Raw genomic sequence first — 27,604 nt, forward strand, 5'->3', positions numbered from 1 at the left:
TCACAATTATTTTGGTCAATATTGTAATAACGATTATTTAACACGATTATGACTGGTCCAAAACTTTATATTAGTAATTCATTTAAAGATAGCAATACAGCAGAAAAAAAGATACAATTTAAAAAAAAAAAAAACAGTGCTTTAAAAAAAAAAAATACTGAATACTTTTATGCAAGTCTAAATTAGTCTAATGATACTACAGAAATTGAATGTAATTATTTGAATGTAAAATAAAATGGTGTCTTAACTGTAAGAGTTAAACATGCTTTGTTTCTTATTAAAACTACAAAAGTTCTTCATTCAAGAGCAGTGAATGATTTTTTTTTGTATTTTTACGTTTTATTAATATTAAGCACAGAGACGGCAGAAGGAATATTATTTGTTGCCACTTTAAGTGCCACACGGATCAATATACTGTTACGCACGTATTTTCATTCTCTACTGTTTATGATCATTTAAGACGTAACTGACAAGGGTTTACACGAATAATCACCAAGCGCCTTATTTTGAAATACTTTTGCATGTATTTGACCGTTTAGGCGCACACCTTGAGCTAAAAGATAACTTTACGTGTCCATGTTCTGCTCCGTCTCTGAGCGCATACACAGAACAGCGCAAGTTTTCTTATGCGCTATTAAAAACACATCAAAAAAACATTAATAAATCAAGCATGTCCCGTTTTATGAAAGTCACATTACATGATTTTGCTGATTTGCATGTGAAATTGGGCTTTTATGGAAGAGCGAAATCTCACCACTGGTAATCTGAAGTGAATCGATGCATTTGTGTAAGAAAAATATTCATATTTAAAAACTTTATTAGCTGTCGTACGGTCCACTGAAACGTGAATGCTCATACGACAGTTAGCAGAAGCTAGAGGCTTATAAAGTTCTAAATATGAATATTTTTCTTACACAAACACGTTGTTTCACTTCAGAAGGTCTTAACTCCCTGAAACGTACTTTATTGGACTTCAAAATCTCAACACCCATTCACTGTCATTATAAAGCTTGGATAAGCCAGGACATTTTGAACTCATTTGTGTTCATTTGAAGGAAGAATGTCGTATACATCTAGGACGGCTTGAGGGTGAGTAAATCATGGGGTAAATTAAAATTTTGGGTGTACTATCTCTTTAAAAATGCATACTATGCGCATACTACCAAGATAGTATGATGTTAGTATGTTATTCTGAACATAGCCAGAGAGCAAAGCCTCACCACCTCACCACCTGACTGCTGTAGTCCTCTGTCACCCCAGTTAACTCCATTTTTTCCTGCTCTTTTCGTTCATTGTCGTCCTGTTGTTGAATCTGTGATGCTTTCTGTTCCTTCATTCTCCTGCGTTGCTCTCGTTTCCTCTCCCTCTCCTCCTGCCGCTCCTGATGGTGGCAGTACTGCAAGCGTCGTGAGAAAAGCTCCCGCGCATATTCGTATAACTGCATGTCTAGTGCGTTCAACTCCTCTATTCGCCTCCGAGTGGGCGTCGCAACCGTGACCCCGGCCGCCCGCGTCCCGTTAATCTGAGTGAAGGCGGTGATAAAGTGCAACCCAAACGTCCTCTCAAAAAGGAATTGTGTTTTGCGCTGGTACTCAGTTAGGCCGAAAAAAGCCATGCGAAGTAGGTTGCGCTTGGCGCTGCTGAGGAGCAGCTCGGCGCGGCGTTCTTCGCTCATGGACGACAGGTTGTAGCAGCCCACCAGGCTGAGATCGGCCAGCATGCGAGTCTGCCGGTTGTTGGCCAGGTTTGAAGGACAGGCCATGAACTCCTCTAGAGACACGCCGGTCCAGTCTTCACTGCTGTAGCAGGCCGGCAGCTCGTCTGGAGTGGGAGGACGCCCGTCGCACATGTGCAGTGCTGTCTTCCACGTGGCGCCGCGCTGCACGTGCTTCCACTCGCTCAGGTAGCGCGAGACAGGGTCCCGTAACAGTGTGATGTAGTAGAAGTTCCTGCGAAAAGAAGACAGAAGATGACAAATCTAGAATACAGTCAAACCAACATTTCAACATTTCTCACATTATAATATATAGTATTTATACAATAATAAATCAGCATGTTATAATGATTTCTGAAGGATCATGTGAGACTGAAGACTGGAGTAATGATGCTGAAAATTCATTTTTGTAATCACAGGAATAAATTAAATTTTAAAATATATTCAAATAGAAAATACTTATTTTATATTGTAATTACTTTTTCACAATATAACAGTATTTTCTTGTAAAACATACTAATGGAAATCATACTCACAAAAACATGACAAATCATTTTTACAAAAAATATATCAATTATAATACTTATTAAAAGTGTCTAAAATATTATCTGGATACATCAGGTTTTTAACATCCTTGCAAATTTATTAAAATGAAAAAACTTAAATGATTCCATTGCATAAGTATTCATACCCTTATCTGGGAGAGTCAAAATTTAGCTCCGGAACATTCATATCGCTTGTAGATATTACTACACTTTAAGTGGAGTTAACCTGTGGCAAATTCATTTGAATGGGTATATGATTTGGAAAGGCACACACATCTTAATAAAAGGTCTAACAGCTAAAAATGCATATCAGAGCAAAAACCAAGCCCTGAGGTAAAAAAAAAACTTCCTCAGAAACAAAATTGGATCAAGCCACACATCTCGGGAAGAGTTCAGAAAAAAATTTGGCTGCATTGAAGGTTCACAGAAGCATGTAGTCTCTGTTCATTTTAATGGAAGAACTTTGAAATAACCAAGACACTTTCTAGAGTTGGCCTACTGGCCAAACTGAGCAATTGATGGAGAAGGGCCTTGGTTAGAGTGGTGACAAAGATCCTGATGGTCACTCTAGTTGAGCTCCATGATCGTATGCAGAGATAGGAAAGATAGAGAGACAAACATAACTGCAACACACCACCGATCTGGGCTTTATGGTGGTGTGGCAAGACTCAATCCTCTCCTCAGTGAAGACTCATGAAAACACACTTGAAATTTGCAAAAAAGCACCTAAAAGACTCTCAGACTGAGAGAAACAAGATTATTTGGTCTGATGAACCTCAATTCCAAGAATCATGTTTGAAGGAAACCAGGCACTGCTCATTACTTGAAGAGTACCATCCCAAGAGTAAAGTGTGTTGGTAGCAGCCTCACGAGGAGCTGTTTTTCAGCGGCAGGGACTGAAGGACTCATCAGAGTAGGAGAAAAGAAGAAGAAAAGTAGAAGAAAAGCTCAATGCACCAAAATACTGAGATAGCCTTAATGAAAACCTAGCATTCAGAACTTTAGACTGGGCAGAACAACAGGACAATGACCCTAAGCACACAGCAACAGTGGCTTATAGACAACAGTGAATGTCTTTAAGTGGCCCAGCCAGAGCCTAGGCCTGAACCCAAACAAATATTTTTGGAGAAACCTAAAAATGTCTGCCTGCTCCCATCCAAGCTGACAGAGCTTGAGAGGTGAAGAGGTGAGGTGGAAAATGGTAGATAATTGGCAAATGTTGATGTGCAAATCTTGTTGCGTCATACCCCAAAAGACTCAAGGCTGTAAAGGTGCTTCAGCTAAGTACTGAGTTAAGGGTATGAATATTTATGCAATGTACTTATTTCAGGTTTTTTTGTGACAATTCTATTTTGCTTTGTCATTATGGTGCATGGAGAGTAGACTGATGTAGAAAAAAGTAGTTTAAACTTTAACTCAATTTATTTATATAGCACATTTAAATGCAACGTTGTTGCCCAGAGTGCTTCACAAATTTTTAAATAAAATAAAAATACACACACAAACTTACATACAAGTAAAACAACATTTGTAAAAGGTTCCCTAAATCAAACTTTCCCTACTTCAAAGGCCAGACTAAAAAAATGTGTCTTTAACTGGGACCTAAAAACCTGTATAGATCTTGTTTTCAGACAAAATATCTAAAAAGTCTTAAATCCAGAAGGATTTTCTAGATTTTCTTATTTTCTTGTTTTTAGAAAAAACAAGTCAAAATTAAAGGTTGTATCAGCGATTTCTAGCCTGAAACATAAAGCGTCAAATTCAGCTGACCTTTCATCACGATCCGCTCGCTGCCTGCCCCATAAATTGTCTGTGAAAAAACCGCGTCTCTCTGGTCAGCCTAGGGTCCGAGATATGCCAAAAAAACAATCGGCACTACCAACCTTTCCACACATAAACAAACATTGTTCCAACCAATCAGCGTCAGGGGTTTGGTGTTGTGGACTTTCGCTCCGCCTCCCTCACATCCCAGCACCAGTAGGAAAGTCCACAACACCAAACCCCTGACGCTGATTGGTTGGAACACTGTTTGTTTATGTGTGGAAAGGTTGGTAGTGCCGATTGTTTTTTTGGCATATCTCGGACCCTAGGCTGACCAGAGAGACGCGTTTTTTTCACAGACAATTTATGGGGCAGGCAGCGAGCGGATCGTGAAGAAAGGTTAGCTGAAATTGACACTTTATGTTTTAGGCTAGAAATCGCTGATACAACCTTTAAGTGAGTTTTTGTTTAGAACAAGCTAAATAATCTGCCAGTGGGGTAAGCAAATTTTTTTTTTATTTCAAACAGAAAACAAGCTTATTTTTCTTACCTCACTGGCACATTATTTTGCTTGTTTCAAGAAAAACGCACTTAATTTTGAGTATTTCTTTCGGAAAACAAGACAATTTTTATTAGTCTAGAAAATCCTTCTTGATTTAAGAATTTTTAGATATTTTGGCTGGAAACAAGATGAAAAATCTAAGTAAGAAAAGCATTTTTTGCAGTGTGGAGCCTGCCGAATATATAGAGGAAGACTTCTTTTTGACTTCTTATTTGATTGAGGAACAGCAGTTTAAAATAAGGCAGCAACATAAAAATAATGAAGGGGTATGAATACTTTTGCAAGGCACTGTATGACTGTAAATAGAAAATAATGAGATTAATCTCATGATTTTCTGGTGTTTAGAAAACAATAACTGACAAATTCTGTACATTTTAACATTCATTTCATTACTGAATGCTTCCACAGGTCCCAGTCGGTCAATTTTGAAAACCCTTGTTAACTTGTTTTAGGATGCTTATACATTATTTATATATTGTTTACTGGCTTTTTGATATAATGAGTAGAAAAACAACAGGGACAGAGACAGAGGACCAGGACGTGACCCATAGGTCCTCATGTGCACAACAGCTCCGACAATGTGCGTTTTACTGAAAAACAAGACAAAAGCACTGATTATAAATAGTATTTTTGGCAGTGCTCCTCATTAAAATCACCATGCAGGATTTCCTGAGCATTTCTTGTTAATTACGGCAGTATAATTTAGTGGTAGACGAAAGCTAATGATTCAGACAGAAATGCAGTTAAGGACAGAGGAACATTTGCTCATAGTTCATTACGACAGCCTGATCTAAACCACATTACATTCACACAGTCTGAATGCAGCAGGTGATAGAAACTTCTGCCATTAATACTTCACAGCCTCAAAGAGAAAACAAGCTTGCAAATGATATTTATCAGAAAATGAGAAAAACAAGCCTAATAAAACATCCAATTTTCTCGCTCTGCAATGAAATCTCTCAGCGCTCAGAATAGCGCGATCATGCTGGAGCGAACGCGTGGTGAGATGTGGTCTGCTCATTGTCACTGAGTTCCTCGTTATTTGTCTCATTTCCTCTTGCTGGGATTGTTACCTCCTGCGCGAGGAGCACATTATTTCCAATCAGCTCAATAAGAGCTGAGCGTATCTCCACTGACACATGGACACAAGTCATCCAGGAGATTACGGAGACTCCGAAAAACATTCATTTACATCCTATAAGCAAATGTTTTCTTCTGTGCATAAGAGACATGACATGCAAAAACAAATGGGTATGAATTTCATATTTTAGCTTGCAGGGAGCCGTTAAAATCTCTGGGTAAAGGGATACGTCGGGTTGTGATGTCACGCCTGGAATCTCGTCTACGATCTATCAAGTGATCTGCCACATCACGGTCAAATTACGGCCCAGAATGTCATACTGGCTATGGCATTATAATGCAGCGAAATCAATAACGCTCCACTACGGTAATCCATCTGCTCTTCAGCACTGACCTATTGGAGAAGCGCTGTCAAATGCTAACCCGCTCGATACAGTCAAGCTGAGCAGGATATGATATGATAATGAAGGTCAGATCGCTGATCAGAGGCTGCGCAGAGGTCAGTCTGTTACTGCGTAACGCATTCATGAAGCATTGAGAAAGTGTTTTATAAGTGCTCAAAAAAGAACTTAATTAAACTGAGGAAAAGTCTTCTTTGCAATTAGGCCTTTTCAACCAAAATAACCTTTTTAAATGGATTTGGGTTAGTGTTTCTGAAGCTTTAATTCATTTAGCTATGCCTACCGTATGCAATTAAAATCTGAAGGAGTGGGCGAGATTCAGACTCCGGTCAATGGCACGCATGAACCACCACGTAACATATCAGAGCAGATTTCACAAAAACATTATCATTTATGAACAAAGACAATAAAAAAGGTTATTTAAGGAGGATTAATTATCGATATTATCGTTGTCACATGACGATATGAAACGATAGGTCTTCGGTGCAAAAAGTGTAGTTTTTAAAATATATGTAAACTTCTTATTCTAACATAAAAGGTCTTTACAGTTATGTTTTGGGTCATTATGCCTTGGCACAACGTCAAACGAAGTAAAACCGAAAGCGCAATATGGCTTAATCCCTTCAAGTCTGTTTTTGCTCCTTCGTTCAGGTGATCAGCTCATGATCTGGTGTTTTTCTCACCTCAGAACGGTTCAGTTCAAAGTGAATGCAGTGAACTTGTTTATTGCACGTGCTGTGAGTTTAGCGCTTGTTTGTTTCACTTTTTTCTGACTTCAGTTTTCTTAGTTAAAGGTTGTATCAGCGATTTCTAGCCTGAAACATAAAGTGTCAAATTCAGCTGACCTTTCATCACGATCCGCTCGCTGCCTGCCCCATAAATTGTCTGTGAAAAAACCGCGTCTCTCTGGTCAGCCTAGCATCAGGGGTTTGGTGTTGTGGACTTTCGCTCCGCCTCCCTCACATCCCAGCACCAGTAGGAAAGTCCACAACACCAAACCCCTGACGCTGATTGGTTGGAACACTGTTTGTTTTTGTGTGGAAAGGTTGGTAGTGCCGATTGTTTTTTTGGCATATCTCGGACCCTAGGCTGACCAGAGAGACGCGGTTTTTTCACAGACAATTTATGGGGCAGGCAGCGAGCGCATCGTGAAGAAAGGTCAGCTGAAATTGACACTTTATGTTTTAGGCTAGAAATCGCTGATACAACCTTTAAGAACATGGGTTGGAGCTCTTAATTTTGAACTCTCAAAGTGCATTAGATAGAATAATTTAACTTTAAAATTTTATTTTTTTCCCCCTAAGTCTTCATTTGTCTTTTTTTTTTTTTGAATATCGCAATAATTACGTATCATGGACTTCATATTGTGATATCATCCTATCGTGAGGTTTTGATATTGTTATATCCCTATTATTTCTATACTGTATCTACATTAAATAGTTCACCAAAAAATGTAAATTTATTTACCCTCAGGTCATCCAATATGTAAATGAGTTTGTTAATCAGAATAAATTTGAAGAAATTTAGCATTACATCTCTTGCTCTGCAACAGATCCTCTGCAGTGGATGGGTGCCGTCAGAATGAGAGTCCAAACAGCTGTTAAAAAACATTACAATAATCCACAAGTAATCCAGTTCCAGTCAATCAATTAACATCTTATGAAGTAAAAAGATTAGTTTTTGTAAAAAACACTAATCCATCATAAAGATGGTTTTAACTTCTGGCTTCTTGTTTTCAGCTAAAATACGAATCTGCTATGGTTTCTTATCTGATTCAGGAGAGAAATATGCACAGATCAAGCACAATTTAGAGTGAAAACAGTGCAAAACGTCCCAGGTTACGTGTGTAACCCTGGTTCCTCTCCAGGAACTCAAGCTGCATCCAGGGCCATAATTCCGGCATCCCCGGAGTGCTTACTTCATTTTCCAGAAGCTGACGCCAGTTCAGCCGCACGTGCTTTTATACTTCCTGGTCGCTTACGTCACCCGGCCGTGACGTCATGCCTGTCATTCGGATTGATTAAACACGATATTCAGAGCGTGGTTCGCCAATGGCGTTCCCACATAGCGTTTTTGGATGCAGTTCGAGGGGAACAGTTCTTAATTGTATGTTTGTGGATTTTAATGAGAGTGGACCACAGCGGAACAACTTTTTCCTACTAGATCTCATGACGAAAACACACTATATTGCCAAAAGTATTGGCATACCCCTTCTAATGAAAAGGTTTGACTACTTCAGTAATTTCAGATAGGTCACATAACATACATGACAGTACATATTTTGCATCTTGCGAAAAACATTCCCACAGGTACATTTTCGTCAAGATTTCAGGTTGACGTTTTCACTGGCGGAAGCGTTATTATGGATTATGGACATTTAAAATGTTTTATGATGCATTTGTTTACTACAAACACATATTTTTCACATAACAAGATTAGTTGTGGATTATTGTGATGCTTTTATCAGCAGTTTGGACTCTCATTCTGACGGCACCCATTCACTAATGCAATCACACTTACTGGTTTATGAGCATGTTATACTCTACACAAGCACTAACAAACCGCAATATACTTCAAGCACTCAAATCCGGCGTCTCATGAGCAGAACAGCTCTTAATATGTCAAGAGCAGCACAAAATCCTCTGTACCACAGCTCAAACCCTGAAAGAGTTTAAAGCAGATTACATCTAGAAAAGTGTCTATATATATATATAACTGAAATTTCCACGCATGACTTTTAACCTTAATTTCCATTTATTTTCCAGGCCTTGAAGTTTTCCAACCCTGTAAAAGCATGACTGAGCGAGAAAGACAGATTTCCAATCTATTACGACAGAGTAGAAGCTTCCTTCCCGACTTCACGGAGGTGTGCTAATTAATCTCATGAAATTGTTTTTTAAGCGCACCATTTAATTAGTCAGCTCAAAGTCTATTAGTGTTGCTCAGAGGAAGCCAGTCTCTTCTCATTACTGATATACAATCAATGGCAGTAATACTTTCTATCCGGCTGGCAGTCCGGCAGATTACAGGAATGAATCACTATAATGAACTTCATCAATTCATTGAGCATCCACTGATAAACTTACACTTTCTTAAAGTAAACACACATTTAGGAGACTGATACTAGTTGCCACACATTTAGCTGTGAATATTTCTCAGGGTAGCTTTATTTTTGAAAGTCAGTTTCTGTATACACAGAACGGGGAATGTTGTCACACTGTGGGGTAGTTTGCCACAATAAAAATGTCCATTAAATTGCCTTTTATAGGATGTTTATTCAGTTAAATTATTATAAAACACAACAATTCATGCAAAAATAATGTAAAAGGTTGAAAAATATCAAACTATTTAGTTTGGAGGACAAAATTCAGCAAAAATACAATACTCTTCAGAAATTAATACTTATATTCAACAAGGAGATACAGTGGTGTGAAAAAGTGTTGGCCCCCTTCCTGATTTTTTTTTTTTTTTTTTGCATGTTTGTCACACTTTAATGTTTCAGATCATCAAACAAAATCCAAACCCACATGGCCCTGTGTGAAACAGTGTTTGCCCCCTAAACTTAATAACTGGTTGGGCCACCCTTAGCAGCAACAACTGCAATCAAGCGTTTGCGATAACTTGCAATGAGTCTGTTACAGCGCTGTGCAGGAATTTTGGCCCACTCATCTTGGCAGAATTGTTGTAATTCAGCCACATTGGAGGGTTTTCGAGCATGAACCGCCTTTTTAAGGTCATGCCACAGCATCTCAATAGGATTCAGGTCAGGACTTTGACTAGGCCACTCCAAAGTCTTCATTTTGTTTTTCTTCAGCCATTCAGAGGTGGATTTGCTGGTGTGTTTTGGATCATTGTCCTGCTGCAGAACCCAAGTTCGCTTCAGTTTGAGGTCACGAACAGATGGCCGGACATTGTTCCTCAGGATTTTTTGGTAGACACCAGAATTCATGGTTTCATTTATCACAGCAAGTCTTCCAGGTCCAGAAGCAGCAAAACAGCCCCAGACCATCACAATACCACCACCATATTTTACTGTTGATATGATATTCTTTTTCTGAAATGCTGTGTTACTTTTACGCCAGATGTAATGGGACACACACCTTCCAAAAAGTTAAACTTTTGTCTCGTCAGTCCACAGAGTATTTTCCCAAAAGTCTTAGGGATCATCAAGATGTGTTCTGGCAAAACTGAGACGAGCCTTTATGTTCTTTTTGCTCAGCAGCAGTTTTCGTCTTTGAACTCTGCCATGCAGGCCATTTTTGCCCAGTCTCTTTCTTATGGTGGAGTCATGAACACTGACCTTAACTGAGGCAAGAGAGGCCTGCAGTTCTTTAGATGTTGCAAACACTTTTTCACACAGGGCCATGTGGGTTTGGATTTTTTTTTTCCCTTCATAAAAAACCCCTTCATTTAAAAACTGCATGTTGTGTTTACTTGTGTTATCTTTGATTAATATTTACATTTGTTTGATGATCTGAAACATTAAAGTGTGACAAACATGCAATAAAATAAAATAAATCATTAAGGGGGCCAACACTTTTTCACACAACTGTATTTACTTTATCTAAAGAGACAGTATAGACATTTATAATGCTACAAGGTTGAACCTGAAGGAAAAATGTTTAAACCTTCTGTAATAGTTGCAAATGAGTCCCTCAGTTGTCTTGGATCTCAAAATCATACAGTCATTGTTGGAAAGGGTTCAAATACACAAAAATGCTGAAAATCCAAAGAATCTGTGGGACCTGAAGGATTTTTCTGAAGAACAGCAGGCAGTTTAACTGTTCAGGACAAACAAGGGACTCATGAACAAACTAAACAAAAAAAACAAACACAGCTGTGGATCATTCAGGTAACTATACAGTATTAAGTGTATGTAAACTTTTGAACAGGGTCATTTTTATAAATTCAGCTATTTTTTTCTTGTGGCTTATATGTAAAAGTCTTTGTCAGGTCATTACTAAATAAAAAAATAACATGCATTTTGTAAGATCTCTCTTATTTTGGTAAAATAATTAACATTGTGCAGATTCTGCAAGGTGTGTGTAAACTTTTTACCTTAACTATATATAGATATATATATATTACTGTTTTTTATTCAAGTATAAACTAAGTCACAAAAAGAAACAAAAAGATATCTGGATAGATCTAAACACAATGTTGTAGAAAATATTCTTAAATTTTTGTGGGAACAAAGTGACCGCTACCCACACAGTAAATCATATTTCATCCAAATACTGAATATATTCAAAATGGAGTGATCCCATCGTCGCCATTGATTGATGCTGCGTAATTCAAAGTGATTGCGAACTGACAGGCAAAGAAAATTTCAGAAGTCCATTAGTTTCTGTGGGCCTAAGTGAGTGGTCTAGTGCAAATGCTAATTTAGTTAGTGAGAAAAAAGGTCTGTATGTGGTGGCGGACAGAGCGGCTAGCACATTAGACCACTTACTTAAATGACCAGAGGAGTGAGGGATAATGTGTTCTCTGCCTCCTGGACAGCTGAAATATCTACTAATATCAACCGAATTGAATTACTGAGGAGGCGGTGTGCTTGAATGCCAGATCATGCTAACTCATAATGCTAACTGAAATTCCTTTCAACATCAAAGGCCAGATTTACTAAACGGGGCAAATTAGCGTGAGAGCGCAATCCGATTAACCACTGATGGAAGTGGAAAGTTCTGTGGCTGAACTAATGACAATGCGCAACTGAAAGAGCACAAACACAGACAAAAGCACCAAAAGCAGTGCAAATTAGTGTAGGGGTTGATAATAATCAGGTGTACTCTACAACACAAGCGCAAAATAGCTTAAAGGGGTCATCAGATGCAAAACTCACTTTTACATGTTGTTTGAACATTAATGTGTTTTGGCAGTTTGTGTAAACAACCACGCTACAATGATAAAAATCCACCCAGTGGTGTTGTTCTAATCTTTAAAAGTAATATCCCCTTTTTAAAATCAGGTCATTCTCAGCTTCTTGTCGGTGTGACGACACACCAACAGAGGCCACTCCCACAACAGTTGATTGACATGAGCGCCTTACCTTAGACCCGCCCTCACCGAGCTGAAACAGTCCGACTCTGATTGCCATTGTGTCGACTCAGGTGCAGGGAAAGACAAGAATGTCTCTGATTGAGTGATTAAGTTGTTCTGGTGTTGGATGTAACTCAGCCACTGAAGACGCAGAGGATTAACGTTACTTTCGTTTTTGAAAGGAAATCACCAATCCCGATGTACATATGCATCTATGTTGATGCAGCTTCACCCACAGCAGAAGTAGGTATAAGGATTTTTATTAATAATGTGCTAGTTAGTCTCAAGTCTCAAGTCTTGTTTATTTATATAGCCCTTTCTACTACAATGTAGACCAAAGGACTGTACATCTAAAAAAAAAAAAAAACACAAGCCACATACCATACAATGACAGAATCAAGAATTAAAAGCCACAGAGTACAGATACGTTTTCACATGAGTTTTAAAAACATCAACTGATGGTGCAAGTCTAATATCAGGGGGAAGCGCATTCCACAGTCTAGGGCCAATGACAGAAAAAGCTCTATCCCCTTTAGTTTTTAGACGAGTTCTTAGTTATCAAGTTTCGCAGCTAAATGCGGCTAAAGTAAACATTACAGCTTGTCATCCCACGGCAGAGAGGGGCGGGGCGAGCTGAGCTTATTAGCATTTAAAGGAACATGCAACAGAATAGCTCCCTCTAAAAAGGGCTGATTTTGACAAGGTAAAAAGAGTGTTTTTTACACTACCACTGAGAAATTTTAACCAAAGTATGTTACAGACCTTTCATTAAGACCCTAAAGAATCATAAAACAATTGGGCATCCGATGACCCCTTTAAGGCATGCTTTTTGGGGGGGGATTAAATAATGGCACAAATACCAGTAAACTGACTACTGAAAACCTTAGTAAATCTCCTTGCGTGATTCATTTAAATACTCTCCTCCCATAAATTTTTTGTCTGAGGGGGAAACTCCTGCAAATGCATATGCAATAAGGCTAGGCACCAAAATAACTGTCCATGCCTTTTCAGTGCTAATTTTTCACAGTGACAGTAGTTTTTTTAATGCTGACGCAAGCTGTAGTAAATCTGGCCCCAAATCAGTAAACACAAGCTTTTTTGACATCTAATAGCAAATAACCCATGACAAGCAGGCATGGTACATGCAAGAAAACAGTCCCAAGTATCCATCAAAAATTGCTAATTGGAATTGGAATAAAGCACCGTTTCCATCCAAAGAGCCAAAGAGGACAAAACTGGCATTAAATATCACTAAGAAAAGTAAGAAAAGCCACTGAATATAATTATTTTTATATATAATAAATTATTTGCGACTCAGAGCGATAAGACGAAACACAGTAAATGCGGTCATTGCTTTCAAAGGTGAATGCCTGCTTTGTGGGAACACAAAGCATGTGTAAGACAGTTCTGGTAGGCAATTATACAGAAATACTTTGACAACAGACTTTGCTTGGTCCTTTCAGATTGAACATAACATTTCAGATGCTGTGCAACACGACTGGTCCGCTGGTTAGTCACGTCCCACAGGCCAAAGTCACATTTTTTAAATGCATTTCAATGTCCCATTATTCACATTAACTCTTTTCCCACAAGTCAAAAATCACTTTAACGAGTGTAAAAAACATTTTTGCAAATCTAAGGATTTTCTCGAAAATGTGGTGTTTTCATCACACGTTTCTTATGAGATACTTCAAAATCTGCATAAAACAGGGTGATAGTTAGTGTTAAGTATAATTTAAATACCATTATAGTGTTTATTTATTTTAGTAGTTTTAGTTAAAAATAACAACACTATTGTCACAACTATATAGTATAATATAGACCTAACTGTAACTTTCCGGTACATTGGTTCAAACCAATAACTTTTTACAAGATGTAATATAAGTCTCAGGTGTCCCCAGAATGTGTCTGTAGCTCAAAATCCCACATTTCATTTACTATATGATTTTCAAAATGCCGATTTGGAGTGGAAACAGAAACACGCTGTTTTCATGCCCCCTTTTCCAGAATATGACTGACTTTACAGCTTGTAACTCAGATACTCTGGCAAAAACATCTGTTTGGTATTGATTATCATGTCTATCGTGCTGGAATCATGCATTATAAAGCCATATTAATTTAAGCTTCTTATAAACGGAGCGCACACATCCAAAGTACGCGCACAGAAAGCAAAGTTCTCTTTTAGAAACAAAATTATAACATGCATAAGTTACAAAAACACAGTCTGTTATGTCTGTGAAGTTAAACAGTTGGGAAAGAAATCACATGTTTATATTATATCAAATAAAAGATCTAATAAAAGCAGAAAATCCCTCACTTCTCTGGACTGAGCTTTAATAAGAAGACATTTCTTAGCTGAATGCTGCTTGCTCTAGCGTGAAGATAAACATGGAGGATTGTGTGCAGCTCACTCAGGGCTGGGTCTTGGATAATATGGTAGTGTCTGTCAACAGTTGTGGGCAGGGCTTGTAAAATGTCACATTTTATAGTTTCTGTGATCGGCTTGCTCTGAGACACTGCTTATCATTTATCGGGATTAAAAAAAAGGAGTGGGTGAATTTTTTATCATTATAAGGTGGTTGTGTACACACACTGCCAACACACATTTATGTCCAAGCCACATGTAAAAATGAACTTTGTTTCATGACATGTTAAAGAATCTTTTTAAACAATTCGTATAAAAGAACTGCAGAATCGCAGCAAAAAGATGTGTCTTCGGAGCTCATCAAATTCAGCTCAGACTGCAGACACTCAGCCAAAAAAAAAAAAAAAAAAAAGCTAAAACAGCATTTCTTTTGCAATGGTGTTGTAGAATAATCAGTGCTGAAAACCTACAGGAAACAATGTCAGAATATTTTAGTGTAGCGTTTTCCATATGCAGCATCAAAGAACTTTTAATGGAAATGAAGACACTAAAGAAACAGGTGGCATTTTTTGGAAAATGGAATTGTTCTGAATACAGAGTACAGATAAGCTACAGATATGTAAACGGAAACCTTTAATAAATATTTAATATGGTTCTAATCTTCACCGTCCCCTGCTGATGTCATCGCACAGGACAGCTGTCATTCTGTAGATAAATTTATCTTGAGAACACAGTTACCTAACGCAGAACACAAGATGTCCCTGCTATCTCTGGCATTTTAAAATATGTGATATCTGTGTGTCAGAATGATTCATAGGACAGATAATATATCAGAAGAACCACAGGCCATATGAATATTTCTGAGAAGATATGATACAGGTCACGAAATGCCATTTACAGTTCCTCTGTGTGGTTTATTGATCAATCAGTCATATTTCATAAGTGTTCTGCTTGAACCCCAGTAAGACGAACCAGAACTGAGAATTACTTGTATACATTTTGATTAAACGTTACAGATTTAAAAAAATACATTTTAAATTATATATATCAGGGGTTCCCAAACTCTGTCCTGGAGGGCCGCTGTCCTACAGAGTTTAGCTCTACCCCCAATTTAACACAGCTGAACTAGCTAATCAAGCTCTAGGCACACTAGAAACTTCCCGACAGGTGTGTTGAGGCAAGTTGGAGCTAAACTCTGCAGGAAACTGGCCCTCCTGGGCACCCCTAATATATATATATCATGCCTGATAAGTTGAAGACATTGATATTTAAATATTAGTTTCAGTTTGGTTATAAAGGCAAAATTCGTCAAGAGATGAATGGATTTACAGACAGATAGATAGATGAATGGATACACAAATGGACAGATGGATGGATGGATACACAAATGAATGGATGGATAATAGAAAGACAGATGGATGGATAAATGGACAGATGGATGGATGTATGATGGACAAACAGATGAATGGATGGACGAACAGACAGACAGATAGACAGACAGATGGATGGAAAGCACAGATGAAAGCATGGATGGATGGACAGATAGATAGATGGACGGATGGATGGATAGACAGAAGGACAGATAGACGGATGGAAGGATGGTCAAAGGACAGATAGACGGTTGGAAGGATGGATGGACAGAAGGACAGATAGACGGATGGAAGGATGGACAAAGGACAGATAGACGGATGGGCGGATAGACGGATGGACAGATAAATGGATAGACAGATGAAAGGATGGATGGACAGAAGGACGGATAGACGGATGGATGGATGGACAGACAGATAGACAAATGGAAGGATGGATGGATGAATGGATAGACATATAGAAGGATGGATAGATGGACAGATAGATGGATGGATAGACAGATGCAAGCATGGATGGATGGATGATGGACAGAAGGACGGATGGATGGATAGACAGAAGAACAGATAGACGGATGGAAGGATGGACAAAATGACAGATGGATGGATGGATGGATGGATGGACAGAAGGACAGATAGACGAATGGACAGAAGGACGGATGGACAGATAGATGGATAGACAGATGGAAGGATGGATGGACAGAAGAACGGATAGACGGATGGGCGGATAGACTGATGGGGACAGATAGGCGGATAGACAGATGAAAGAATGGATGGATGGACAGAAGGACGGATAGACGGACGGGTGGATGATGGATGGATGGAAGGACGGATAGATGGATGGACAGATAGACAGATTGATGTATGGATGGATGGATTGATGGACAGACAGACAGATAGATAGACAAATGGAAGGATGGATGGACGGATAGACATAAAGAAGGATGGACGGATAGATGGATGGATAGACAGATGCAAGCATGGATGGATGGATGGATGGATGGACAGATAGACAGACGGATGGATAGACAGATGGAAGGATGGATGGATGGACAGATAGATGGATGGACAGATGGACGGATAGATGGATGGAAGGATGGACAAATGACAGATAGACGGATGGATGGATGGACAGAAGGAGAGATAGATGAATGGATGGAAGGACGGACGGATGGACAGATAGATGGATAGACAGACGGAAGAATGGATGGATGATGGATGGATGGATGGATAGAGGGATGGATGGATGGACAGAAGGAGAGATAGATGAATGGATGGAAGGACGGATGGACAGATAGATGGATAGACAGACGGAAGAATGGATGGATGATGGATGGATGGATGGATGGATGGATAGACGGATGGATGGATGGATGATGGGTGGATGGAAGGACGGATGGATGGATGGATGGACAAATGGATGGATGGATGGATGGATGGATGGATGGAAAAATGAATGAAAGGACGGAAGGCTGGATAGTCGGATGGAAGGATTGATGGATGGATAGACAGGAGGACAGATAGATGGATGGAAGGATGGACAGAAGGACAGATAGATGGATGGATGGATGGACAGAAGGACAGATAGACGGTTGGATGGAAAGAAGGACAGATAGACAAATGGATGGAAGGACAGATGGACAGATAGACGGATAGACAGATGGAAGGATGGATGGATGAATGATGGGTGGATGGAAGGACGGATAGATGGATGGACGGATAGACGGATGGATGTATAAATGGATGGATGGATGGACAGAGATGGATAAACAGATGGATGGACGGATAGACAGATGCAAGGATGGATGGATGGACAGATAGACAGATGAATAGATGGATAGACAGGTGGATGGATGGATGGACGGATAGGTTGATGGATACATGGATAGACAGATGGATAGATGAATGGATACACAGAAAAAATAGCCAGATGGATAGTTGGTTACATAGATCGATGGATGATAATACAGCACAAGGATCTTGTAAGGCTGGTCTAAGAACAGCACTAACAAACTCTTAGACATGTTAAGCCATTTCCTTTTGAGGAACGATTTATCATAAAAGGGTCGGTTGACCTAATCAGCCTTTCACCTCAGTCAGACTCACTCTCTAGCTTCATCGATCAGGACGAGTGCCGACTAAACCCAATGCTTTGTCTCCTTGAATCAGGAGGGGAGCCCCCACAGAAAATCGATATGAGCCAAAACAATTTTATTTCATTAACATTAAGGCCACCGGCGTAATTAAAGAGCGGGTTCCATTTGCTTACGTTAGCATGCTTTCAACATCAACTTCTGAAACAACGAGTATCACTGAGAAAAGCAGCCAGATTTAAGGCTGGGATTGCAGTTCATCTGAGGATAGATTTCAGAAGCAACATCTGCTCTGGTTCTTCATGCTCTACTGGGTTAACATTAACTGATGATTTTAAAATCTTCTGTTTCACTAAGCAGGGTGTTTGCTTGAATGAAGAACAGTTTCACAGCACATTTAATCTGCTCTGATAAATTAGGACAGCAAAGATGAGGGTCTGCTTCATTGCAAGAAAGACCTTAAAGGGATAGTTGACCCGCAAAAATAAATGTCTGTCATTATTAATCCAAGTTATTCCCAAACTATATGACTTTCTTTCCTTCGTGGAATTGATCATTTCAGATTATAGATTATTAGTGAAATTTACTAGCAATTTCTGAGTGAAAATTGATTTCTACAACAATTTTTTTTTTCGAAGATTTTTGAAGACTTCTGAGCTTCTATATGTATCTGAAGATGAAGTTTGCATGAAGTGTAGACGCAGACACTGAAGACACGACAAGCTAGATTTTGAAGTCATCTGAAGCCAAACTATAGCTTTTGAGAGCAGAATAGACTCATTTAATTCATTGTTCTCTGAAAATCTTGACATCCACATTCAGTGAAACCCAAATTGTGAGCAAAACCTTCTTTTGAGCTGTATTTTATCAAAGAACTGGCTAAATCTGAATGATTCACACATGGGACCAATGGATTGCAAAGAAAGTCCTACAGGTTTGGACCAACATGAGGGTGAGTAATCTTTGAGTAAATTATTCCTTTAAGATTATCTACTGGTTGGCTCAGGAATACTTCTAACCGTGCTGTTTTCTAAATTTTCTCTACCGCAGCATATTCGGAAAGTACACATTCCTTTCAATTGCATTTTCACTTAAGAAAAGCAGATGGCAGATTTTGCAGTCATCAGGCATGCGGCGGCTCTAGTCATATCATCAATTGCAGAGGGCTGTGGCAGGAACAGCTTGCCATTTCCATACAGACAGCAAAGCATGAACGCCCTATAGGCCGTTTCTGTCTGGATGTGCTGAGTCATCGGCCGCTCGCCGCAGTTATCGCCACTGCTCCAGGCTCTTACACAAATGAGATTGGGTATAGATGGAGAAAAAATATAAAAGGATAAAAATCAAAACTATAGAGAACTCTGTCATCCCCGATTCACTTAATGCTCCGTGAGGAAAGCTTAATGACCTCTGTGGTGATTATGCATTACAACATTTTACTAAAGCAGATTGGTTTGAGCCACTAAGTCTTTCAAATTCTACTTCATGTAAGTATTATTTGAGTATGCAAAATAGAAAGACTAATAAAGGGCTCATATGATGTTGCTAAAAAGAACATTTTGTGTATTTGGTGTAATGCAATGTGTTTACGCATTTTGAGCTTCAAAAAACTTCAATTGCGGTTACTCTCTGTCCCGCCTTTCTGAAACACGGAATTTTTTTTTTTCACAGCTCGTGTGCTCTGATTAACCAGCTATCCAATGCATTGTGATTGGCCGAATATCTCAAGTGTGTGACGGAAATGTTACGCCCCTACCATGTTGTGATGCTGTGTCCCGGCACGATGAGACAAAAACAATAAAACCCATTATAAATTAGGCATTTGTTGCATCCAGTGATAATAAGTTATACTGTCTTTTCATGGGTTATGCGTTGTGCTGCGTAAATATAACAGACACCATGTCTGCATTTGTAATTGTAGAAAGGACAAACAAAAAGCACTCTACACTGCTCAAAAATTGCAATTAAATAGCCAGTAGCAAATTCTTTAAATATGAAAACGTACTTACAGGCTGTGAGTCAGAAGCACCATACTGTCCTTGCAAAGTTGGAATTGCCCCTCTTTAAAGAAACAGCTTTTGTGCACAGCCGGCATTGTAGGCTACTCTCCCAGGTTCAGGAAACAGTCCTCTGAAAAAAGTACTTTTGCTTTCACAACGAAACACACAGCGTCTCCACAACATTTCTGTCACCTGTGGAGTTTTGGTTCCTTGCCGCTGTCGCCTCTGGCTTGCTTAGTTGGGGACACTTTCCAGCGATATCGTATACTATTTGAACTGAACTGGATGATGATATCACTGAATTCATTGATGAACTGCCATTAACTGAAAATTGATTGTTTACAATAATGCGTTACTTACACACTATTGTGCTGTTTAAATACTGTGAAGTTGCTTTGACACAATCTGTATTGTTAAAAGCGCTATATAAATAAAGGTGACTTGACTTGACTTGACATGGTGGTAGCTGCAACAATACTACAGCCAGAATTAAGGTTATGCCTTTTTTCTTAGCATATACAGTACATTTGGATGGTGTTATGCAAATCTTCCCACGCTGTGACGTAGATTGGTGGGGGCATGTTTGAATGAGCCATTTTAGGAAGGTGTACACTCTTAAAAATAAAGGTGCTTCACGATGCCATAGAAGAATCTTTTTTTGTCTAAGTGGTTTCATAAAGAACCTTTAACATCTGAAGAACCTTTCTGTTTCACGAAAGGTTCTTTGTCGCGAAAGAAGGTTCTTCATATTATAAAAAGGTAAGAAAGAGATGGTTCTTTAAAGAACCTTTGACTGAATGGTTCTTTGTAGAATCAAAAATGGTTCTTCTATGGCATCGCTGTGAAGAACCTTTTACAGCAGCATTATTTTTAAGAGTGTAGATGAGTCTTAACTTTTATAAAGAATATCTCTTTGAGTTTGAGACTTTAATCTTTGCAACTTTACGATCTTATATATGCACAAACTGCTTATAACACTCCAAAGACAAAGGAAAACATGAAATCGCATCATATGACCTCAACAGAGAGCACATCCTGACAAAAACTCACAAAGATGGCAACAGGAGTGGGCAAGTTTGCTCACTTTATAATTCAGAAGCTAGAAATGGAATTGGCCAAAACCCACAGGATGCTGAATTTCAATTAGAATGACAGGAAGAACAATTCAATAAATTGCAATTCACTTAAAGTCACACAGCAGAAACAACACAATTTAATTGCATTAAAAAATCCCTGATAATGTACTTACCCCTATGTCATCCAAGATGTTCATGTCTTTCTTCAGTCGAAAAGAAATTAAGGTTCTTGAGGAAAACATTCCAGGATTTTTCAAATCAATAGGAGCAAACTGGTTGAAGGTCCAAATTGCAGTTTCAATGCAGCTTCAAAGAGCTCTACACGATCCTAGCAGAGGAAAAAGGCATTTTAACCACAAATGCTTGTCTTGGACTAGCTTGACTTCACGCATTACGTAGTCACATTACGAAGGTCATGTGTGACGTAGACAGAAATACCGGCCCAGTGTCTACAAAGCAAACGTGCAAAGAAAGTCAAACGCCATTTCCAAAAAAGGTTAAACAACAATGTCAGGCGATTTTGAAGTTGGAGGAGAAAATGATACCATAACTTTTTAAACCAAAGGACACAGACAAAGAAATAACCACACATGACTTTTCCAACGTGGTTACGTAATGCATAAAGTTGTAGACTCGTATCGTAGAGCTACAGGAGTCCAAGATGAGCATTTGTGGTTACAAAGTAAATACATTTTTAGTTATTTTTTTAAAAATGACTGATCATTTCGCTAGATAAGACTTTATTACTCGGCTGGGATGGTGTACAACCCTTTCAAGCATCACTGAAACTGCAATTTGGACCTTCAACCCACTGATTCCAACTGAAGTCCACTATGGAGAAAAATCCTGGAATGTTTTCCTCAAAAAACATAATTTCTTTTCGATTGAAGAAGGAAAGACATGAACATCTTGGATGACATTAGGCAGGTAAATTATCAGGACATTTTTATTCTGCAAGTGCAACTAATGCAACTAATTCTTTAAAATATCTGAAGGTCCGTAAACTCAGTCTAAAAATAAGAGTCAAAACAATGCATTTGCATTTAAAAAAAATCTAATTCAGGAATTCCAAAGCCATTCTGTGTTGAGAATAATGCACAACCTTTCCATCTATAATAAGTTATTCCAAAGTATGAGAATGTATGAATTTTTTGCCATTAATTAATATAATTGTGTATCAAAGTGTATTCATCATGTCACAACTGCTGTTCATTCTCTGTATCATCATCCTGTTAATAATTGGTCCTCATGTAATTACAGTTGTCTGCTGCATCCTTTGACAAACCATCATATATCAAATGCTTTTCCATTATGAAAAGCCAAGATCAGTTTCTACTACACAGCTAATAATTTTCATTTTCCACAAAACTGCATGGAGGACAAGATAGTGATTGTTAATTGCAGTATTGTAAATCAAACTTGATGCCAGCCTGTCGTCTGTCTTAGCCTGTTGCTAAGCATCCAATTAAAGTCACGCTGACTTGACATGCAGACAGCAATATATACTTTAAAGGCACATTGTGAACATTACATTTTACCATATCAGTTTACAGTATCTGAGTCATTATGTACTCGCATAAAGAAACAAGTTGGACATTCTTCTCTTTTGTTGAGTTTCAAGGAATATAACAGCATATGGGTTCTGAACTGCAGTCAAACCAAAATTTATTCAGACACCTTCAACATTTCTCACATTATTATAGTTTAAGAAAATGGTCATAAAATATGACTTGTCAAGAGTTAAACTGTGTCAGAACAAATTCAGTCTGATAATGTCAGATAACTTTGACAGTAATGTAATGGATTACAATCAACCAAACATTTAGACATCTGTTAGTGTGACAATATTTACTGAACTATACATTGTTGGCCAATTACCAAGCAATGCTTAGTTTTGTTCAGTCTTTTTGTGTAAGAAGGTCAGATTAGCAATTAAAGAAAAACACTTAAGCAAAACGTGGTCAATAATTTTTGCTCCCAAATTTTATCAAGTTTACTGGTAGTCCACTGTATGAAGATTTGTATAATATGTCACAGTTTTCTTTATTTTGCTATCCTCACTTACATAAATGAACTATAGTGTCCTGGACCCACTAGTATAAACATATCAAAAATTATATAAAATTATATAATGGTGTCTGAATAATTTTTGGTTTGACTGTACATGAAGGTTAATAAATCATGACAAATTTTCATCTTTGGCTAAAATCTCCACAAAAAAGTATCACAAAAACATTCCAAACATTATTTGTTAATGTTGCAGTCTCATCCAATTATTATTTTGTTGTGTTAGATTTCAAAGTACATTTTTTTATAGAACAAAAAGCCTGCAAAAAGAAGTGACCAGGGCAGAAACTAAACAGACTATCACGGCTCTGCCACTTTTCTCTGGCTTTCTTACTAGTTGCTTCTTCAGTAGCAGTTTAAAACTAATCTAAAACAGGCCAAAAGTCAATAAAACTGCCAGGGATCAGGGCTAAATAAAATTGAGTCTGTAGCCTCAACAACACAGTGTAGGAAGGCAGAGGTGGAGAAATGTTCAACCACCAAAGCAACAACAACAGATTTGTAATTTGCTGCAAGTTCACTGACAGGAACTGCTCCTGAAAACTGAGTATTTCCACATTCGCACAGATCGGATAGTTCTGAAAAACTGAAGGAAGGACTGCATGAGGATTCACACTGGGGGAAATTGCCAGGAAACTGTCATTTGTTTTCCTACGACTTATTATTCACATAATTAGCCGTGAAAAGCTGCGTGTTTATAAGAAACTATTCCATCATTAAGATGTTTTACATTCAAACAGCCCTCTATCCATAATATTGCTTTCTCTAATGAATAAGTTGAGAGAAATATATACCGTTTTACAAGCAAAAACAGTTGTGTGGGTGGATTTTAATGCACAACAGGGGTCTTTTTCATTTTTCAATCATTTTTGAGTTATGGATTATTGAGTCAATTTAAAATTAATGACAATTTAAAATGCCTTAATAATGGATTTGTTTCTCACAAACAAGCAGTTTTATTTCAAAAGATGTTAACTGAATGGAGTGGAACTGTGGATTATTGTTTTTATCAGTTGACTATTTATCTTCCAATTACAAGCATATTTCTCACAATTCTAAGAAAAAAGTCATAAATGCAAGATGCAATTAAAAAAGACACAATTAACTTTTTTAATTTATTAATTTTTTTTTTTATAAATGTCAGAATTCTGGTATTTTTTTCCCAATTGCAAATTTTATATCTCGCAAAATGATAGAAACTCACAAATCCAAAACTCAAAACTGTGAGATAATAAGTTGCAATTGCCTTTATTGTTTTTGTTCAGTGGCGGAAATAAGCTTCCATAGTACAAAACTCAAGTAAAATTAGCAAAAAAGCAATAAATGTCTGAATTGTAGGACGTAAACCTGCAATCAGACTTTTTTTCTCACAATTGTGAGTTATGTAGTCCAGTTCTGTTAAAAAAAGACTATTTTCTTACATTTGTTATTTCCAAGAAAAAAGTCATAAATGTAAGATGCAGGAAAAAAAGTCAAAATTGTGAAATAAAAAGTCACACTTAACTTTTTATCTTTTATTAAGTGGTGGAAACAAGCTTCAATGGTGCAAAGCCCAAGCAAAAAGAGTTAAAAAGCAATAAATGTCTGAATTGGGGGATATAAACTCGCAATTCTGGTATTTTTTTTCCCAATGGCAAATTTTATTTCTCGCAAAATGATATAAACTCACCAATACATGTTTTTTTTTTTTTTTTGCTAAGAATTCTGAAGGGAAAAAAACTTTTCTTACAGTTAAGAGTTTATATCTCGCAATTCTTTTTTTTTTTAAGATTTATTTTTTGGCCTTTATCATGATAGGACAGATCAGATAGGACACGAAGGGGGCGGGATCGGGAAAGATCCTCGAGTCGGGATTCGAACACGGGACGCCCGGAGCGCAACTGCGCTATATGTCGGCACGCTAACCACATGGCGATCGGCGCCAACATATCTTGCAATTCTGAGGAAAAAATCTAAATTGCAAGATGTTAACTCACATCTGTGAGGAAAAAAGTCAAAATTGTGAGATAATAAGTTGCAATTGCCTTTATTATTTTTATTCAGTGGCAGAAATAAGCTTCCATAGCACAAAAATCAGAATTGCAAGATGTAAACTCACGACTATGAGGAAAATAGTCAAAACTGTGAGATAAAATTTGAGTTGCAATTGCCTTTTTTATTTTTTTTATTTTTATTTAGTGCCAGAAATAAGCTTCCATAGTGAAAAGCGCAAGTAAATTGAGTAAAAAGCAATAAATGTCTGAATTGTGGGACATAAACTCGCAATTCTGTTATTTTTTTGCAATTCTGACTTTTTTTTTTGCAATACTGACTTTTTTTTCTCACAATTGTCAGACATAAACTTGCAATTGTGAGTTATGTAGTACAGTTCTGTTAAAAGAAGACTATTTTCTTACAGTTACGAGTTTTTATCTCACAATTCTGACTATTTATCTTCCAATTACAAGATTATATCTCACTATTCTAAGAAAAAAGTCATACATGCAAGATGCAATAAAAAAAAAAATAGGTGGAAACAACCTTCCATAATGCAAAGCCCAGGCAAAATGGGTAAAAAAGCAATAAATGTCAGAATTGTGTGCAATTCTGGTATTTTGTTTTCCCAATTGCAAACGTTATATCTTAAACTTACAAATCCTAGTTGTTTTTCTCAGAATTTGGAAGTAAAAAAAGACTTTTCTTACAGTTACAAGATTTATATCTCACAATTCTGAGGAAAAAAAATCTGAATTGCAAGATGTAAACTCACGACTGTAAGGAAAAAATGTAAAAATGTAAGATAAAAAGTGGCAATTGCCATTTTTATTTTTATTCTTATTCTGTGGTGAAAATAGCGCAAAACCCAAGTAAAATGAGTTAAAAAAAAACAATAAATGTCCAGTTCAGCCTGAGGAAAATTCATCTACATCTGATTTTTGGGTGAAATATACCTTTAACAAGCAGCTATGCCTCATAAAGTGGCCTCTGAGATGAATTGTGTTCGCTACAGAACAGGTTAAAGCAGGGAAAACTGCTGCCATTCCTCCTACTATATGTGTCAAACACACTTTGATAATGAGCAGCAGATGAGGGAGCATAAGAAACTGCAGAAGGAAAATGTGCCTACACACATACTAAAATAAGAGGACAAAGGGAAGATAAGGGTAGCACTCGTTCACTCATTTAGCTCATTTGTGCAACAACAGGCTTTGATGGAAGAAGGTTTGCTTTGATCTGTTATCATTACATGTGAGCCGCAGACAAGGCGTACCGCTGTGATCCCCGTGCGCTTGGGAGAAAAAGCATCTATTCATTGTCTTTCTGTGGAAATATCTGTGTGTGTCAGCATTTTAACCACAGAGGTTATTCTCTTCTTTTCTCATGGGTCCTTAACAATTAAAAGGTTTTCTACAAGAGAGTAAATGGCAAATAAAAACCATTTTTAAAGAAATTTGTGAATTGTGTAATATGAAAGCCTGTTTCTACCCCTGAAGAAAATATTTATATAGGTAATTGCAGCTTTTTACAATCTTTTTACAGCTGATCCTACAATTCAGACTTTTTTTATTACTTGCAATTGCAAGTTATAAAATCAGAACTGCAAGATATAAACTCGAAATTGCAAGAAATAAAGTCAATACTCACAATTCAGACTTTATTCAGAAATACATGATATAAACTCAAAAATCCGAGTTATAAAGTCAGAATTACAAGATATGAATTCGCAATTGCGAGAAATAAAGTCAGACCTCAATTCAAACGCTTTTTCCAGAAATATAAACGTACAATTGCAAGTTATAAAATCAGAAGGGCAAGATATAAACTCACAGTTGCAAAAAATAAAGTCAGAACTCACAATTCAGACTTATTTTCTAAATGACATGATGTAAACTTACAATTGCGAGTTATAAAGTCACAAAATATAAACGCAATTGCAAGAAAAAATCATCAGAATTGTGTGATGTAAACGCGCAATTGTAAGAAATAAAGTCAGAACTTACAATTCACACCCCCCCTCATAATTACATGATATAAATTCAAAAGTGCAAGAAATAAACTCAGAACACACAATTCAGACTTTTTTTTATATTTTTACTACATAAACTACATAAATAATTTTGAGTTATAAAGTCAAAAGTGAAAGATATGTACTCCCAATTGCAAGAAATAAGGTCAGAATAATTGGGAGATTATAAACTCACAAATGCAAGAAATAAAGTCAGAACTCACAATTCAGACTTTCTTCCCCACAGAATTACATTATATAAACTCACAATTGCAATTGGTCCACAATTGGTCAGAACTCACAATTTAGACTTTTTTCTCAGAATTACTTGATATAAACTCACAATTGAGAGTTGTAAAGTCAGAATTACATGACATAAACTCACAATTGCAAGCAATAAAGTCAGAATTCACAATTCAGACATTTTTGCCCTCGGAATTACGACATAAACTCACAATTTCAAGGTATAAAGTCAGAAATAAAAGATATAAACCTGCAATCGCAATTAAGTCACAATATGGAAACATAAACTCGCAACTGCAAGAAATAAAG

At 37.5% G+C, this 27,604-nt stretch overlaps 1 protein-coding gene across 1 annotated transcript in view; it reads right to left on the bottom strand.

Moving 5' to 3' along the window:
- Nucleotides 1-206: 206 nt before the first annotated feature.
- The window catches only part of hs6st3a (heparan sulfate 6-O-sulfotransferase 3a), a 45,243-nt gene continuing 17,845 nt past the window's right edge, over nt 207-27,604 (bottom strand). The window contains exon 2 of the mRNA XM_073852304.1: nt 207-1,949. Coding sequence (XP_073708405.1) covers nt 1,217-1,949 — 733 coding nt within the window. The 3' untranslated portion in view covers nt 207-1,216. The remainder of the gene's footprint in view (nt 1,950-27,604) is intronic.

The sequence above is a fragment of the Garra rufa genome, chromosome 12, assembly GCF_049309525.1.
Source record: "Garra rufa chromosome 12, GarRuf1.0, whole genome shotgun sequence".
NCBI lineage: Eukaryota > Metazoa > Chordata > Actinopteri > Cypriniformes > Cyprinidae > Garra > Garra rufa.